The 19,238-nt window shown below is 47.5% G+C and overlaps 1 protein-coding gene and 1 long non-coding RNA gene across 4 annotated transcripts in view; one reads left to right on the plus strand and one right to left on the minus strand.

The window, feature by feature from the left end:
- Positions 1-51: 51 nt before the first annotated feature.
- On the minus strand, positions 52-18,432 carry Lgals8 (galectin 8). 3 transcript variants are annotated; one of them, XM_057786926.1, is made up of 10 exons: positions 18,173-18,307; positions 14,685-14,827; positions 13,355-13,443; positions 11,850-12,060; positions 10,365-10,484; positions 9,749-9,805; positions 8,203-8,229; positions 7,447-7,535; positions 5,436-5,601; positions 52-1,797 (listed from the first exon to the last, which is right to left on the minus strand). In XM_057786926.1, the coding sequence occupies exons 2-10, from the start codon at positions 14,724-14,726 to the stop codon at positions 1,648-1,650; spliced, it is 951 nt and encodes a 316-aa protein (XP_057642909.1). In that variant the 5' UTR covers positions 14,727-14,827; positions 18,173-18,307; the 3' UTR covers positions 52-1,647. The 3 variants fall into 3 exon arrangements, with proteins under 3 accessions (XP_057642909.1, XP_057642907.1, XP_057642908.1); XM_057786924.1 differs by having other exon boundaries at positions 18,081-18,301; XM_057786925.1 differs by lacking the exon at positions 18,173-18,307 and adding an exon at positions 18,314-18,432 and having other exon boundaries at positions 54-1,797.
- The window catches only part of LOC130885451 (uncharacterized), a 50,936-nt gene continuing 50,019 nt past the window's right edge, over positions 18,322-19,238 (plus strand). The window contains exon 1 of the long non-coding RNA XR_009058175.1: positions 18,322-18,730. This is a non-coding gene — a long non-coding RNA (uncharacterized LOC130885451). The remainder of the gene's footprint in view (positions 18,731-19,238) is intronic.

Below are 19,238 nucleotides of genomic sequence, written 5' to 3' on the forward strand. Positions count from 1 at the left end.
CTCTAGCTGGTGTTGTTACAGCGAGGCTGGAAATGAGAGTGCAAATAGAGATAAATCAGTTTGCCTTCAGTATCTACAGCATGGAAGAAGTACTCCATAGAGTATCCTAATTTAATACAAAATTTTAATGCGGAATTATGATTAGCAAAAAGGCCATTTTGAACTTTAGAGATAAAAGTTAGAAATATACAATGAAACATCTCACAACTTAAATTCCAGCACTTTTTTTTAAAGACCAGATTCTAAGAATTAAGACTGATTCTATTCAAAATTAGTCTTAGTAGCTTTGCATAAAACAAATGAAAATAAGCTTTTTCTATGAATGCGCTTTTATTTTCCCCGATGCCTTTCAGCCCCCAGCATCTCAGCAGTCATGCCTTGTTTATGAAGAAGCAGCAGTGGGGATTCTAGAGCCTCCTGGGCTCCAACAGATTGCCCAGCTCCACCCACCACCCCCGCAGCTTAAGTTTTTCAAGACCCAGCATAGTAGTTGACATGAAAAGAATGAAGGACTGCAGTTGCTGCATTGAGTACTTCCTAAAAAGTAAGAAATGGTGATGGTATTATTTCCATGTATGAATACATATATCTGGGCAAATTGGCTGTCAGTACTCAAGCCCTGGTAGAATTCTACTCCGTGGTTTAATAATAAAATGACCTGATGAAATTAGCTCTTCCCCCGTCCCCACACCAAACCTTTGAAATCCAGACCAAGATTGGAACTGTGAAGACTTCACCTAGAGCGTCTCCCAGCTCAGTCACACAGAAGTTACAGAGTGCCGCAGCCAAGCTCTGTCTCCTAGCAGACAGCAGCATCTGACCTCACTGCTGATGTAGACAGACATGTGGCAAGGGCTGGCTTACATGGCAATTCAGCTTTCTTACATTACCCTCCTGTGTAGGTTTTGCTTCGATGGTTCTGCATATTCACCGAGTCTCATCTTGGTGTGAGTTACCCAAGGTTTGCAAACTGCATTTATCATTCTCTTCCGCACTTTGCTGCAGGCACAGAGTTTAGTGCAAATAAACAGAAGGCTACTTGGAGCACAACACTTGTTCTAATTCAGGGGTTTTTGCCTCAATTTTTCTGCTATGTTCAGCATCATATTTTTTTAAAACTTAAAGTGAGAGCTAAATAAGTGTTATACTTATTATAAGATATGATAGGATGTTGATTATGAAAGGAGGAAGTAATGTTTCCATCCATTAGTATATTGTTGTTACCTTAACTACAGACGCCCCCTAGTGGGACTAATGCATTAATGTAGGAAAGCCCTACAGTGGGAGACATGGGCAAGTGAGTGCCAGAAAACAGGGACCACACTGGTCCTGGATACCACCGGGTCTATGTCCAGCTCAGAATATATATACAGGAAATATGCCTTCCGTCCCTATTAACTAGTTTAGAGTAGGCACTTAAATATTTGTTGAGTGTGGTTTTGCAAGAGGAGGCCGTATGTGCAGAGCCTCACTGGCGTAAGCTGGGATTGCCCCCGATTTGTTTCCCGAACACAGAGATAGCCACACTGCATGTGCTCAGGCCAGATTTTGATGTTGTATGAGCTCAAACAACATAAACAATGTGGTGAAAACAAGATGCATCTGACATGGCCATCTGTATTTTAGGGATTTTGGCGGTCGTGGTAGCTACCAGCTCCTCACGTCCAGCAAATGGATGTCTCCATCCACTGCCAGCGTGTCGATACTGCTTAGCTCCTTAAGTCTGTGTTTGTACTCCAGGTTGTGCACACCGTTAACCGCAACCTTGAATTCTCGGAGGTCACAGTAAATTATCATCTGTAAAGAGAAGAGATCGTACCTTTAGTGGCTGCCCTTCATTTTAAAGTTTGTTTCTTCTGTACTAACAGAGGGTCGAAAAGGAAGCCATTTGGCTTGTTTTGAACTTGGAGACGTTTTCCCAGCCTTCTACCATTGATTCCCTTCTGAGTGATTTCAAAGGCAGTCCAAATCCCCAATGTGCCGTGTGGCATCTGCTTCAGCACCGTGTCTCACCAGGTCCTCAGGAGTCCTCCCCCATTCTGCTCCTGGCTCTTAGAAGCTGAGAAGCGTCTCTCGTGATATTTGGGAATAAGAGTAAGGTGCTGATTGCTGCCCTGCACCCCCTTCTCTGAGAAGCTGAACCTTGGAACCTCGATGCTAGGGTCTTGGCCATGTCAACTGATGAGGTTCCAACAGCTTGGGACACTTGGTAAGGAGAGCAGTTACTCAGTAATCCTAACTTTGTCCTTGCTCAGAACATATTGGCCTCTCTACCTGTTTCCAAAAAGCTTGTCAGGATTAGATCCCAGGCTCTGCAGTCACTGGCATCCTGGCAGACGCATTACCATTGCCCACCCTTCTGAGCACTTTCCTAATAGTACCCCTAGCATCCAGAGCCAGTATCCTGTAACACCGCCTAAACACCTAAGCCTGCATTGCTGCCATACTCTTAAGGCCAGTCTGGCCACTGACTGTACCAAGTGACCACTCACTGAAAAGGCCATTTTGGTGACCCTGCACTGTGCTTGCCACAGTGAAGACTTCAGAAGACGGCACAGCCTGGGTTGGGCCTGCCCCATTCCCAGAGATCAGCCTAGAACATCAAACTTGAAAATGCAAAGAACTCATTAAGGTTCTATTCTTTAGACAGTAGCAATGGAAAAAGCCACTACAGGAAGTCAGAATAAGGTGGAACTGAGCACATAACATAATTGACTTAAAACCAGAAATTCCATAGGGAATTGGGGAACTATCTATTACTGAGATTCTCCCCAAGAATGGGGGAAATCTCAAAATCATAATACACAGGAAAAAGAGGGTGGAGATGCAGGGCAAGAAGCCAGATGCAATCCTAGCAAGTTCCCTTGGGTGTCAAATAAGTGCAAAAGCAACAAGTGGAAACACTGCAGCTAGACAAAAACAGGAAGGCACATGACCCTCAGAGTGCATCTGCCTGCAGGAGAAAGAAGTCCTCCGCCTCCCAGAGCTGGGAAAACAGTGTTCTGGCTCTGATTCTGACTTCTCTGGACTTCTCCTGATAACACCCAGGAGAGTGAAGCTGATGCTTTGTGAGCTCCACTTGACGTCTTGACACGGCCAGTGTCACATAAGCGATTGTGTATTGAACAGTATTCCAGTGCAATGCAATATTGAATGAGATTGTAAGGCAGAGCTAGGGGTGGAGGCTTAGTGACTCGTGCTTGCCTGTGAGGCCCAGTGGGGCTGGAGAGATGGCTCAGTGGGTAAGAGAACTTGCTGTTCAAGCGAGTGTGAGGACCTGAGTTTGGATCCTGCCACCCAAGTAAAAAACTGGGCCACCTATGACAGGTGAGGGTGTGCTTACAGGACCACCTGTCATGGCAGGTGAGGGTGTGCTGACAGGATGGCTGGGGCTTGCTGGCTGCCAGCTTAGTTCCAGGTTCAGTGAGAGCCACTGCCTCAAAGAATAAAGCACTGAACGGCAAAGCAGGCCTGGTACACACAAATCTCTTTCTCTCTCACACACACACACAGGATCAGGGTAAGTGAATTTGAAGTGCAAGGTCCTGTGTAATGGAAAGGAACGGCATAGTGGGTAGATCTACAAGAACCTCGGGAAAGCACACTGAAAAGTCAGAGGTTTGACATGAAGAGCCTGCTACTGTGGGAGGCCAAGAGCAGCACGGGGTAATCATTGTTGCAGCATGAGCGCTCACAAGGGAAGCGAGTCCACGTGCTGCGGAGTACAGATTTGCAGTGTGTCCACCTGTCTCTCTGTGTCCACAGAAAAATGTCTGGAATGGGCGCCATCTAATTTTTTTTTTTAGGTTTATGTTAGTTTTAATTATTTGTATGTGTGCACATGAGTGCAGGTGCCCACCGTGGCTGGGGGTACTAGATCCCGGAGAGCTGAGTCACAGGTGAACCACCCCAGTGCAGGTGCTGACTGGAAACCGGTCTCTTGCAAGAGCAGTACATGCCTAACACTGAGCCATATCCAGGTCCTGCTTCATCTACTCTTAATAACACAGCATTATCAAATTGAGTCAATTGAAGGTAAATATTTTAATTTTCATTTTTCTGTTTTTCAGCATTATTTGACTTTTGTTACCTTTTTATTTCAGTGTCCTCAATTGGCACCAAGCTAGACTACTGTTTTCCTCTCAGCTGCAGGACCAGCTTCCTTCTAGAGGTACCCTGTCTCCCTCCTGTGTACCCTAGGTCACCCCATATACCCTGGCCCCTGCCAACCACAAACCCTGAGCCACACCTCCCACTTCTAGTGACTTCTTCAAAGTGTCCTAAACCTGGCCTTCCAGATCTTGCTCAGTCTTCTGGATTCACAGTCAATACCCGCACCTTCAAGGAACCTTGGAGTCCCTATCTGCCGACCCTCCAAGCACTGGGTGCTTCCTTATCCTGTAACTTGGATTTATGTGACTGTTAAATCACAACAATACTTGGCATTCATACTTTAACAACCAGCTAGATGAGTCCCTGAGAACCCCAATAGTTTAAGCATGTGAGTTAAAAATCCGAAGCGACCATCAGAGGCAGTCACCTAAGCCAGTGAGAAAGCCGAGCCAGCCAGCTAGCATCTACATCCCAAGGAACCGGCACTCTACAATCAGAAAACACCCCAGAAAAGGTGGCTTTGGGAAAAGCCATGGATTAACATAGTAATTCTGGGGCCTAGAAACTGCAAGCCCTCTAGGTCCAAGGGTCTTGTGAACTAGTCCTTAGCCACCCACCAACAGGACCAGCTCCTAAAAAGAAATACTGCCAGCATCTGGAACTGTGGAGGCCGTGGGCAGTACAAACATGCACTTTTAGGGTTCCCACGTATATCGACTTACAAGTGCAGATGTGGGGCTGGGAGATAATTCAGTAGGTAAAGTGCCTTACACAGGACCCGAGTTAAACTCTGGATGTGGTGGCAGGTACCTTATTCCCGGTGCTGGGGTGCAGAGATGTAGAGCCTAAGGCTTGTTGACTAATCTAGCCAATTGCTGAGCTCCAGGCTCAGTAAGAGATGTGTGTCAAAAAATAGGGAGAGCTACGGAAAGACACCTAACATCAACTTAACAATGGCTGACACACACACAAGCACGCGCATGTACACGCATACGCACGCACACCCTCATGCTAAAGAGTAACTCGTGCCAAGGAGTATATCTGTAGTTCCAGTCCTGAGACAAAGTTCTTGTCAGAATTCCTTGGGGTGACAGATACTGTCACTATGACAAATGGCAAGTATTCTAGGATGTCAGTTACACCAGCCCTGCTGTTCACACCAACAGCCTGTGTTCAAACACAGCCTCCACAGTCAGTGAAACAGCATAAATCCCTACCTAGAGGTCGGGTTTGATTTAAATAAAGTTATTTTACTGTTTTCTCAGGATTCCTTTCTTCCTATCCCATTTCAAAACAAAACAAAACAGAAGCCATAATCTTACCTCAAAGTACATTCCAGGACTAAATGGGAAGCAGGTAATATTTCTCTCTTCTTCTCCCCAGGCATCCTGAAGAAAGGAATTTCTTACAAATGCTTTCACATTCAGGCGTGGGTTCAAGTGCAGAGCGATATCCCTAGATTTTCCTACCACTAGGTCGACGTTAAAGCTGTAAGAGAAAGAAAAAAATCTTAGACTTGAACCCACAGTACTAACTACAAATCATGCAAGGGAGCATGGGGGAGGGGCTTCCAACTCCGAATGTGCATGCCACTGACTCGTTTGCAAGTGAGATTAGAATCGGTGCTGAAGCTGAGGTCTGGCCTAGCAGCAGCCAGGGGTTCAGAACAAGTGAACCCCATTAGTACTCGCCAATCAGTTCCACACGTCCCCCTTTTGAAAGGATGCTACTTTAGGAAACAGATTCCTTTTAAAAGCGCTCAAGAACATGAACATCTTGGAAAAAGGGGAGTGTAGCACGAATTCTAATTGTTCTTAATAAAAACCTGGAGTCAGATATTAGGGGGTGAAAGCTGAGCGATCAGAGAAGCAGAATGGCCAGCCACTAGAGCCCTTTTACCTCTACCCGTGCTCAGACTAAAAGGGTGATCCTGAACTCAGACTTCCTCCTTAGACTTTGTCCTCAGACTGCCTGCTTCAGAATGCACCTCCCGACTACGCTGAACTTGTCTCCTCCTCTTATACTCCTCTCTCTTCCCAGTCATATCACTTCCTGTGTCCACCTCCGTAGTGCTGGGATTAAAGGTGTGAGCCACCACAACCTGGCTTCTAGTGGCTTAGTTCTGCACTCTGATCTTCAGGCAAGCTTTACTTGTTAAAACACAAAGTATCACTACAGGGGAGTGTGTGTGTGATACTTGGGGGCAGGTGTGCACACAGAAGCCAGAGGTTGACACTGGGTGTCTTCCAGTATTGCTTTCTAACTCACTCATTTTTAAAGATTTATTTTACTATTTTTTAATTGTGCATACTTGCATAACTATGTGCAGGTAAGTGCAGGTGCCTGTGGAGACCAGAGGGGGTACCAGATCCCCTGAGCAGGAGTTAGTGGAGGTTGTGAGCTGCTTGACATTGGTGCTGGAAACTGACCTCTGCAAAAGCAGCACACTTTTAATCACAGCCATCTCTCTAGTCCTTCTACCTTAATTTTTTGAGGCAGGGTTTCTCTTGTGGGTATAGGTGCATGCTAGTACACTCAGCTTTTTCACAGGGGTGCTAGTAACCCACACTTTACCTCTGAGCTATCTCCCTAGCCCCACCCCTGAAATCTTTTTTTTTTTTTTTTTGGAGACACTCTCATGTGTATTCTCCTGGCTGCCCTCTGCCTCCACATGCTGGGATTAGGCCTGCACTACCATACCTGGCCCAGAAAAAAGATTCTTAAAGCAGCATGTTCTGTATCAGAAGGGGAACCTCAATCTGTCAGACTGTTGAAACAATGGACTCCAGGAAATGGGGATTTTTGTCTCATGCTAGGAGAAGGAAATAGCCCCAATCAAAGTGGGAATTCACTGCCTGGAAAAACATTTGCACCTTACAAGGCCACCTGAAGCCCAGACAAGAATGGGCCATGGTGCTGGAACCACACCTTGACTGGGACCTTGACCCTCTAGTTCACTTTAATCTTGCTGCAGGACCCTGCAAGTACACAGTAGGGGTCCCTGGAACTCTCTCTCTCACTTCCCCATGTGGCCATACCGAATCCTTTACTTTCCATTATTAATCTGGCTGTTTTCATTGGCTCCTTGAAGGTGAAGAGCTGAACTTGGCTTCTTAGGGTATGAACTGTGACCCCAAGTCTGGTACACTGAGGCTATCCTGGGCAAGAAGAGCCTCATGGGCAAAAATGTCACCTGCCTGGCCAAAAGAGCTCAGTCCTGACTGCTGATAGCTCCTTAGCAGGACCTTGCACTGCGTCCCTCCTTTCAGGAAAGCGCAGCAGCTCCTCCCACAGACCCAAGTCCTGAGGCACCGGGAAGGCAGCAATACTGACCCTTTGGCATTTGCATTCACTTCTCCTTTAATGACAACGGTTTGTCCAGGGCCCATGGAGGCGTTTAACCTTGCTTCAAATGGCAGGCTCTGAAAAGGGGCCACAGTCAGAAAGAGGCATCTTCAGACAAGGACCTTGTGGGGAAATTGCCAACAATATGAGGGCAGGGTTGAGTCTGTGACCCCCAGGAGGGGGCAAACCTTGGCTTTTATCTCAGCTGGGTGTCATGGAAATCGGAGCCTGGCTCAGGCAACACACTCGGTGATTGTTTTACCCTACAAATCAGGGTCAGCACCATGGTAACACCTGACACCTGCCCAGGTCTCACGCCTGGGGCCTACAGTCATTCTGTCTCTGGGACCAGCAGCCCACAGGAGTGGTCCAGATAACACGCCTGAGGCTGTGTCTGTCCAGGGAAAGTACAATGCTAGGGGCTGCCTTGGACTTCGCTGGGAGTGGAGGTTATATGTAGCAGTTAATTAGAACTTAATTTCTATACAGACTTCAACTGTCGACTCTTCAAACCCTAGACAAACAGCTGGGAGGGAGGATTTTAGTGTGAGTGACAGTTGAGTCTATGCTCTTGGTGGAGACAGTCTGGGTATGATTTTTGAAATGTCTCCTCTGTTACCAGGTCACAGGAACTGTCCTGCAATACAGTGTGGTGAGAATGCAGCTGCCTCCACGGTCCAGCTGCTCCTGCTCTGGGTCTGTTATAAAGTGTCCCACATGGACCCACCAAGCAAAAATACTCACCAGCTGTGTCTTGCCAGACTTCCGGACCTGGTGGAAGAGAAAGAAGAGTGAAGCCGGGCGGTTGTGGCGCACGCCTTTAATCCCAGCACTTGGGAGGCAGAGGCAGGCGGATCTCTGTGAGTTCGAGACCAGCCTGGTCTACAGAGCTAGTTCCAGGACAGGCTCCAAAGCTACAGAGAAACCCTGTCTCAAAAAACCAAAAAAAAAAAAAAAAAAAAAAAAAAGAAGAGTGAGAACAGCCTCCCAGGCAGACAGGTGTCCAGTGAGCAGCCTGCTGTGCTTCATGGTTCAGCTGCCTTAGGGGTGACACAGGCACTGAGCTTCATGATAGGCACCACAGAGCTTATGAAAAGTCACGTGCCCTGGAGCCAAGTCCAGCATCCTTCTTTATGTGAACATGTTACCATCCATAAGTTCATGGTTGTTCAAGGTTCACAAGTGAATTCCAACATATCTTACCTATCCTTCCCAAGAACCCTCCAAATACTGACACGCTGTTCCACCTGTAAGCACTGATGTGCAGAGGGGTAAGGCCTTGCTTTCTTCAGAACAGCAAAGTGTCAATTTTAAAACTGCTCTTGCTGCCACAGAGGGGCAGACAGTTCATCTGCAGTGCAACTGGTGTTTGGTATTTACAAATGCTTCATTCCGATACTTGTTAAGAAGCAGGGAAGTGCTTTTTACATGACCAACGGTGGCCATTTAAACTGGTAAGTTACATGTCAATCAAAAACACAGTGCCCAAGACCATAACACAGTGCGCCCCTAAAACAGTGCACCCCTTGGTTCTTAAATGACTGCTTCTGTCCTGGTCTCACATTAAAAGCTTAATTTGGGAAGCTGGGGAGACAGCTCAGTTGGTAAGGTGCTTGCTATGTGCCCATTTAAGAGCCCAGCATGAGAGTTGCAGATTTGTAACGCCAGCACTGGAGAGGCAGAGAAAGGAAGATCCCCAGGGTGAGCTGACCAGCCAGTCGAGCCAGTAGGGGAGTCCCAGGCTCAGTGGGAGACCCTGTCTCAAAAAATTAGGTGAAAGAGTTCGGGAAATGGTCCAGAGGCTAAGGCAATTTCAGGACAAGCATGAGGACTGGAGTTCAAATCCTCAGTACCCATGTAAATGCTGGGCCAACGGAGAGGCCTGTCTGCAATCCTAGCACAAGACAGGATCTCTAGAGCAAGCTGGCTACTTAGCCTAGCTGAACTGGCAAGCCCTGGATTCAACAAGGAGACTCTGCCTCAAAAGACTGAGAGCAATCAAGGAAGACATCCAATATCTATATCTGGCTTTCACGCACGTGTCAATACACACGTCAGCATGAATACACATGCACATACTGCACACATATAAATGAAAAAGTTATAGAACAATTGATATATGACATCCAGAGTTGACCTCTGACCTCCACATACATGCACACACTTATGTACACATGCACCTGCACACACATGAGAGAACAGAGAAAACTCCATACTTTAAAAAAAAAGCCTTCCTTCCACTGATGGTAACTAAGAACATTTTTAAACTGCTGGTTCATAGAATATTTACATTTTCTCTACTTATCTGCGTCAGTCCCAGAGTAGATGTTTCCATATTCTGTAAACCCTGCAAAAAGACCATAGATCAGCTTAACATGCACCAGAATCTTTTAAAAAATATCGAACATAAGCAAAAGAATATCAGGAATACAGAACATGGAAAATTACTGAGGATTATGATTTAAAAAATGCAACTGAACACTGGGGGGGGGGGTCCGACCCAAACTGGCGAGTGTGAGAACAAGATCTGATGTTAATAGGATCATGAGCACACGAGCAGCTGGGCACAGCTGCTGAGAGTACCGACTGCTCACATCCTTGGGAACAAGCTGTCAGTGTCCAAGAAACTTAAATTCCGACACTTAGAAAACTGTCTTACAGAAAGGTTTATTCGCTCCCATGGACAGGAAACACACACTGACCAGATAAAAAGGTATTCATTCACTTTGCAGGCTCACTCTAGATGTGAGGTCCCACAAACAGCAAAAGCCTGGTTAGTGAGCAGGACCCAACTAGTCTGAAATATTTATACTACTTTTATCTAAATGGAAGATGTAAATTAAAGAAAACTACTATTCGGCCACGCTGTCTCCAGAGACCCCCAGGTATGTGAGGAGGGCACCTACCGAGCTGAAGCTGAAACCGATGGAATGGATATTCACTTTGCCATAGATGCCCAGCGTGTCTATCTTCTCTGGGCCGATCCTGTGGGCATACAGCAGAGTGTGCTTCCCATTCACAGCCACCTGGGTGGGCACAGAAGACAGTGGCCTCAGAGCACATCAATGAACTCCTTATAACTCTATCTCCTTACAGGGAGTGGAGTTGTGGACAACACCTGCCCCAGGTTTCATCTCCAACACCACAAAAATAAGTTAATGAGTGAAATGCCTTCTTGGGTTTATTTTCCCACAGCTCACACTGTGGCTAGCAGGGATCCTGAACTCTGAGTCTTGTGTAATTAAGCGCCTGGGTCACCTCTCCAGACAGATACATACATTTGGAAACATGTGCTCCACATGTGTCTGTCTGTGTGTGCCCAAGAGATAGCTATGTTCAGGGCCCCAAGGGTCACACATGATGTCTGAAAGCCTGGGAGGCAGGTTAGCTCTGCCTGATTGCTGCCCCAACCCTCTCCAAGGGCCACACTCTGCCAGAGCCCACCTATATGGGAGGCACAGGTATGTGCTGACTTCACTAAATGAAAGTCCACACCAGCTGGGAGCTGGGCGGTGGTGGTGCACACCTTTAATCCTGGCACTCGGGAGGCAGAGGCAGGCAGATCTCTGTGAGTTCGAGGCCAGCCTGGTCTACAGAGCTAGTTCCAGGACAGGCTCCAAAGGTACAGAGAAACCTGTCTCAAGAAACCAAAGGGGAGAAAAAAGCACTTCTCTGAGATTTCTTATCTCTAAGTTGTAGAAAGTAGAAACCTCACTCAATGGACGATTAAGTGCTGTCTGGGAGTCCTCCACACAGTGCCTCCAAATGCCAGGCGGTGTGTGAGTCCAGGAGGGAGACAGAAGCAGCCCACAGCAGGGTCCCCAGCAGGCTCTCAAGGAGCTTTGAGATCCCACTTATATCAAGCCCAGGGCAATGTAGTGGGTACAGCTCTACTGCCCGAGACTAAGGGGGAACACAAAACTGAGGAGCGCTGGGGGCCCCAGAGAGCAATGTCCCCCAAAGAACTAGACCGGGATGTGAGCACACTCCTGGAGCTGGAGGCCCTCTGGTTTACAAGCCCTCTAGATGGGTCTAGGGCTGGCCCTCAGAGGAGCCTCTGGAGACAAACTGCGGCCCAGGAAGCCAGTGGCTGTGTTCACAAGGCCCCCAGGGCCCTACAGCAGTATCTGCCTGTGAGACTGGACCTACCCCTCTGGGGTGCACCCTGGTCACCAACAGTTTGTTCACGCTGACTTTCCCACAGTTTAGGTGTGTGGGGGGTTGTAATCCACTCCTAATGATGCCACGATGCTGGGTCAATCCAGAACTTTCCTCCTAAGATTAAGGAGTATCCGTTCTGGACAGAGAACGATGGGTTTGCTGCCTCCAGTAGCCTCAGAGATGTCCCGAGCTCGCTCACTCGCACACTCCCCTTCCCTCCCAGAACCTACCTGGAATTTGTTCTTTAGTACCATGATCACAATTTCAAAGGATTTCTCTTTTCTGAAGGGCATGTCGTAGGTGATCTCCTCGCGGCCCCATTTCTCATTTGTCAGCGTGTTACAGACAATGCAGTTGGACCTTTTGAAGCGAGGGTTAAAGTGGAAGGCCACGTCAGCCCTGGGCTTCAGGCTGTTGCCGAGCTGCAAGTCCACCTGGAATCTGGGCAAGGGCAGAGCAGAACCACATGAGTCTATAAGATGAGCCATGGGGAAAGAGTAAATAACTCCCCCCATCACACACACACACCCCTTCCTCATCCACAGCAGCTACAGGGCAGCCTGCCCATCCTCCGTTCCTCCTTCCCCAGTAACAGAGCCCACAGTCTGAGCTGAGCTGTTTGGACCCAGAATAACAACTTTCCTTTTCTGACCGCCCTGGATCCTGGCCTGTCTGTGTGGGCACAGTCTGCTGACCAACAGAAGGCAAATTCCAGGAGACTCCTGATCTGGAGTCTGCACAGACTGGCAGCACCCAGTCTTCATCCGCTCCTGCTCCACGCCCCCACCCCCTGCTCCACGCCCCCACCCCCTGCTCCACGCCCCCACCCCTGCTCCACGCCCCCACCCCTGCTCCATGCCCCCACCCCTGCTCCACATACACCCTCCAGTCTTTCAAAGCATGAAAGTGAGGGTGCATTTTTTTTTTTAGCTGAGGATCCTGATTAAGAGGCCTACCCCCAGGGGCACTCAAGTCACAAGCCGATGGGTAGAACTAACTGCAAAGTGCAGGGGTCTCTGTGAGGTAATTCCCACACATTCAATCAGTGATGTCAGCCACTCAGAGCTCAACTCTGACTGACATGGCCTGCGGTGGTTACTCTTCCTTGTCTACCTCACTGCATTTCAGGGGCACCTTGTCTGTGAGAGCATTTTCCTGAGAGGTGTGACTGAGGGAAGACCCATCCTGAACGTAGACAGCACCACCCACAGACTAGAGTCCCTGACTGAATACAAAAGAAAAAAGGGGACAGTGAGCCGAGCCCCAGCCATTCATCCTTCTCGCCGTTCTGACTAGATGTGATGAAGTGCCGCAGATCCTCCACCGGAGTAGGACCGCCCTTACTCCCATTGGATAGACCAGATCCTCAAATCACCAGCTAAGATGAGCCTTCCTTCCTTTTCTTGCTTTTCTCAGTAATAGAAAAAGGAACCACACATCCTGAGTCTATACCCAGAGCAGACACTCAGCAAAACCACCAAGACTTCCTGTTATTCAACAACCCCCCTTTCTATCAGTGTATCTGTTTATATTGAAACCAGACTTACAGCAATGATATAAAAAATTCCAGTAACCAGTTAGGCATGGTGGCACACGCCTTTAATCCCAGCAGGCAGGAGGCAGAGACCATGTCTCAAAACACAACACTCCAGTCGCCTTTGCCTTTACCACACTACTCATCCTCCTCACACCTCAGAGCTGCTAGGGGGACGTCCACAGGACACAGCCATCTTACCTGTCCACATCATTAGGAATATGCCCGCGGATTACAATCAAAGAGCCGGGCTTCAGCTGCTCAGAAATGGTGCCAACATAGGGGACTGTCTAAGGGAAAGAAATTTTACAAATGTATTTTCATAGACAAATTCAGTTACAAGGCAATTATAGCCAAACTCCGTAACTAATGGAGGCTGGTGGCAGATGACCTTGAGCTTCCAACTCCCCTGCCCCTCAGCCTCCCAAGTCTGACTCCAGGCAGTCACCACGCCCAGTTCACACTAAGATCCTAAAGTCTGAACAGAGGTGATGAGTAAGGTTCTAGAGCAGATTAAGAAATGAGTGTGGTGTGAGGCACAAACACTGGCCCCTGACTGGTGCCTACACTGGGGTCTCCAAGAAGACCCGTATGGCCCTAAACAACAGGCCAACACCTGTAGCTTCCATCTAGCTGTCTGGAGCACTCCTGAGTGTGAGGCAGACAGTGCCTATGTGAGCACCACCTATGTGAGCACCACCAGATAAAAACCCCAAGTCTCCAGTGTCTCCCCCACAGACAACTCCACGGGGCTGTCACACTGTGGAGGACCTAAGAGGCCCGGGAGCGTGTGCTGACTTTGCCCCTGAGCCTCTAGGCCTCTAGCAGCAATGCCTTATCTCAAAACAAACAAACTGAACAAACAATGCAGGGATAGAGCTGCAGCTTAGTGGTAGAATATACCCAAATCACGAAGCAATAGGTTCTATCCTCCATATGATAGCTGACAGACAGACAGAGATATGGGAAGGAAAGAAGGAATGAGGAAGCCAGTAAGCTAGCTCAGCAGGTAAAGGTTCCTGCTGCGAATCTGATCACTTGAGTTCAACTTTGGAACCGAAATGGTAGGATAGAAGAATTTTCCAGAAGTCATCCCCGGACCTTCCTTCATGTGAATGTTGTGGCAGCAAGGTATATGCATGCACACATACCACATACACAGTAAACAAAAAATGTAAAAAAGAAGCAAGAAGGGAAACCTATGCAGAAGAAGAAATCCATTTTCCTTTAAAAGTTATGCTTTTACGAAAGATCTGAGACATGCTACCCCCTCAGGGCCTTAAATCCTCTGTCCCAAGCTTCTCTTTACCTCAGACTGTCATTGTTCCTTCCCCCAGCCGGGGAAACAAGAGCCGAGCCCCATCTACTTTTCGCCAGTCCCATCACAGCGTCAATCTTCCAGGGAAATGCCATGTATACTAACTGAACTGTGTTCATGGCTGGCCCCCAATGAATAATTGTAACTTGAGTGTATTTTCAGTCATAGGCAAAAAAAAAAAAAAAAAAAAAAAGTTTGCTAAAAATCTATTACCGGGTTATAGATGATATATTGCAGGTTGTTTAAGGACAACATCGTTCTTTTCCAACTTATTGATATTGTTGATTGGAATCTCTCTTCTTTATATAAGGTTTTACCCACGTGTCATTTAAGAGTATTGAACTTGAAAACTTGCCCTGTGTAAAAGCAAAATAGGAAAGCAAGCATGCATAATTTTTCTTCACACCAAATTTTAATATGCAAACTATATTACTTTAACGATAGTTATCAAATAACAGAATGTTAGTATAACCAAAGAACTACCCTATTTTTTTTTTTTTTTTTTGAGACAGGATTTCTCTGTTAGCCCTGGCTAGCCTAGAACTCTCTCTGTAAACCAGGCTCGCCTCTAACTCACTGAGATCTGTAAGTCCGGGTCTCTGGCCTCCATCTTTGGAGGTCCCGCCTCTCCCCGCGGTCACTTCCTGGTTTTCTCGGGGGCTACCCGAGAGGGCAGGAATACCATTAAAACCTGGATATTCTTTAATTCAGCTTCTTGTGATTTGGCTTGACTGGGATTTTTGGCATCGGCAGAGAGCATGCGTTAGGAAATATTCCTAACAAGATCCACATGTCTCTGCCTCCCAAGTGCTAGGATTAAAGGAGTGTGTCACCACCCCCTTAATAATGTATTTATACATGAGATAATTTTAAATTATCAGTGTAGAAAATATTTTAAAAATACACACGCAGGCCGGGCGATGGTGGCGCACGCCTTTAATCTCAGCACTCGGGAAGCAGAGGCAAGCGGATCTCTGGGAGTTCGAGACCAGCCTGGTCTACAGAGCTAGTTCCAGGACAGGCTCCAAAGCCACAGAGAAACCCTGTCTCAAAAAACAAAAACAAAAAACAACAAAAAAACAAACAAAAAAAACCCAAAAAACATACGCAGAATATTACATGAATTACATGGAGTTTGCTGTTAAAAATACTGAAATTGCAAGTGTGGTGGCACATGTCTGGAAACCCAGCCTCTTGGGAGGCTGAGGCAGGAAGACTAAATTTGGATGCTAGCCTAGGCAATTTACCAAGACCCGACCCTGTGTGGTGGTCTGAATAAGAATGGCCCCCCCATAGGCTCATATATTTAGCACTATTAGAAAGGATTAGGAAGAGTGGCCTAGTTGGAGAAAGTGTGCCATGGGAGTGGGCTTTGAGGTTTCAGAAGCCTAACCAGGACGCGTCTCTCCCTTCCTGCTGCCAGTAGATCCAGGGAGAACTTTCAGCTACTTATCCAGCACCAAGTCTGCCTACGTGCTGCATGACGACAATGGACTTGACCCTCTGAAACTATTAGCAAGCTCCCAGGAAACGCTTTCCTTCATGAGTGTTGCCGTACTCATGGTGTCTCTTCACAGCAATAGAACAATGACCAAGACATCCTGTCTCAAAACACTTTTTTTAAGTGCTGAGGGCAGAGCTGGGTAGAAAGCTTGCCTAGAGTGCACGAGGCCCTAGGTTCTATTCCAGTATTGGGAACCAAAAGCAATTAAAACCCAAGCTAGGAGATCAGTAGTCATTTACACTGTGCTTAGAGTGACTGAAGCCTTGGGTTCAATCCTCAACACCAAAAGGTGAAGAACGGGTTTGGGGGGTGTGGTTCAGTGATAGAGTGCTTATCTAATGTGCTCAAGGTCCTGGGTTCAGTCCCTAACACAAAAACAAACCCCTAAACTAAATGCCAAATACCACTCAAACAGTCCTATGAAACTATGAGAATATTCATTTAACTTTTTCTGTTTGTAGAACAAGTAGGAATCCCATTGTAGGACTACCCTGTAGTTGGTTTTTACTTTATTCTTTTGGGGGTGAGGGGGTCCCACCACCCAGCTCCTAAGAAAAACTCACGGAGGCTTATTATTTCTTATGAATGTCCGGCCTTTGCTTGGCTTGTTTTTTGCCAGCTTTTCTTTTTTTTCTTTTTTTTTAAAATATTTATTTATTTATTATGTATACAATATTCTGTCTGTGTGTATGTCTGCAGGCCAGAAGAGGGTACCAGACCCCATTACAGATGGTTGTGAGCCACCATGTGGTTGCTGGGAATTGAACTCAGGACCTCTAGGAAGAGAGGCAATGCTCTTAACCTCTAAGCCATCTCTCTAGCCCTTGCCAGCTTTTCTTAAATTATCCCGTCTACCTTTTGCCTCTGGGCTTTTACCTTTCTCTATTTCTGTACATCTTTTCTTCCCTTCTTATTCAGTGGCTGGCTAGTTAGCTTTGTGGATGGCCCCTTCTTTTCTCGCTTCTTGATAACTCTCTTCCTTCCCAATCCTACTTTTTCTCCTCCTGTTTATTCTCTCTGCCTGACAGCCCCTCCTATTCTTGCTATTCTCCTGCTTTGCTATTGCCGTTCAGTACTTTATTAAACCAATCAGGTGTTTTAGAATAACAGAGCTTCACCGAATTAAACAAATGCAACATAAAAGACTACAACACATCTTTGCATCATTTAAAAAAAGTTCCACAGCATAAATGTAACACACCTTAAAATAATAATCCACAACACTCCCCTGAGTATTAAACAAGTTCAAATAGTGGAAAACAGCTCGGTATGTGTTAGCTATTGTTACTAGAAAAGATGGCTCTTCTTCAGCCAGCCAAATTAAGAAAGTCGGAGGTGGGGTGGTGAGGTCTAGCCACTCCTCAGTATACTAGATGCAATGTTCTGTATCTGCTCCGCTTTTAAAGATAAAAGTGCCCACTCCCCTCTGTGCCGTTCCCAGTGAAACATTTTATTACCTCTAGGACTGATGACTCAAACTAGAACCAAGCCAGAAACGAAACTAGAGTTTCCTGCAGTTTACTTCCTACAGTCTGTTAGTCTGTACTACAATAGGCACTCGCCAAATCTCTTAGTTTTTACTGGGAAAAAGGAAATCGATCGTTCTTGGTTACACCCTAAAAGACAAACCTAGACCCCCTACCCAGTATTTCTCACTATCACTTTATTCAAAACCCTTGAACCTTTCGTTCTGTTCCGTGCAGTTCAGGACGCAGGAGCAGAGGAAAAAGGAGACAAGAATTGCCTTCACCACATCCATAATTGATATCTTGCCCAGAGAGAGATCCAGATGGCCTAGACTGGTATTAAATAACTAGTCCCCGAGAAGTCTCCAGGCAAGCCCCACCATCCCAATCAAAACAAGCCTTCGCCTAGATTTTAGGAGGAACCCCAGACCCAGGGAAATTGCGTTTTCTCTACATTCAACATTAGGATCGAATGACTCAGCGTCCTAAAGTGCGTGTCTGTGATCACAGAGTGTGGCATGGCTGTCAATCAACTGTCCTGGGGCCTGTCTTTCTTGGGGATCCAGGTGACGCTCGTCCTTTCCTCGGCTGGGGATGGAGACCCACAGTCCCGGGAGCAGCCGAGAAGAGAGGCCTCACCCGCGGCGGTCATCGCCGTCCCGACACTCCGACCAGAGGACAAGTCTCAACCCATAACCACCTCCAGGAACCCAATGTCCAGAGCCCAGTACCCGGAGATCAGTTCCGGAGCCCAGAGCGCGTGTCGGAAGGGGACGGCGCGACGGCGTGTCCGCACTCGAACCACCCTTCGGATTCCTATCTGGGAACAGTGACATCCCGATGCCCCTGAGCCCGGCGTCGCCCGGACTCACCCCAGCACGGTGTTAGTAGGCGCTGTGCTCTGGTGTGGCCCCCGCAGGACACCGTCCGGGTTCCCCGCGCGACTCCAGGCAGTGGGCGGAGTTAGTCCGCGGCCGTTTCCGCAGGGGCGGGGCGACCGAGGGCTGCGAACCTGGGCGAGGGGTTCCTTCTGTCACCCCTGCAGACCACTGGCTGACTGCGGGAGTGGGGCGTCTAAGTTAGTTCAGGGCTGGGGTGTGACTTACTCGTGCTGGAGGCCCCCAGGTTGATTTCCAGCCCGCTCTACGCAAACTGGTCGGGGTGCGTGCCTGTGATCCCAGCCCTTGCGAAGTGGAGGCGGCAGGATCTTAAATTCAAGGTCATTCCTGGAGACCTTAACGGAGAACTTAGAGTTCTGGCTCACTCTGGGATAGACACTGTATCTCAAGGTGATAAAAATGCATTTAAAGAGTAATTGTGGGCGGGTGTGGTTGGGGCCAGGGTCCACCAGATTTAGCTCCTTTGTAGCCTTGGGTTTGAGCCGAGCGCTGCTGTGAGCCTATTGGATTTAGCAGCCGCTCCTTTTTACCAGTAACTCGCCTTAGGTGTGGAGGAAATCGATTCAATGTGGCCCCAGCAGGAAATCTCCATCTGGGAGCAGTAGCCTGGACGTGCCAACTCTGTAACTCGCTGGTTATTCTGTGCTGGGGTTTGCTAAGTGAGACGTTTCCTTAGAGAACAGTTTAGAGTGTGGTGCTGGATTCTGAGTAGAGGACATGGTCAATAAAGGCTCAGCTGCACAGTGAGGGAACCGCACTGCTCACAGTTTGGCCTGCTTGGGTTGTTTTGAGCGGCTGCAAGGTTTTGATGTGCTAACGGGCTCAACGTTATGCTGACTGTTGCCGTGTTTATGTTTGAAAGACGCGTTTGATATGGCCGTTTGTTTTTTTTTCTCTC

Source organism: Chionomys nivalis, chromosome 13 (assembly GCF_950005125.1).
Source record: "Chionomys nivalis chromosome 13, mChiNiv1.1, whole genome shotgun sequence".
Taxonomy (NCBI): Eukaryota; Metazoa; Chordata; class Mammalia; order Rodentia; family Cricetidae; genus Chionomys; species Chionomys nivalis.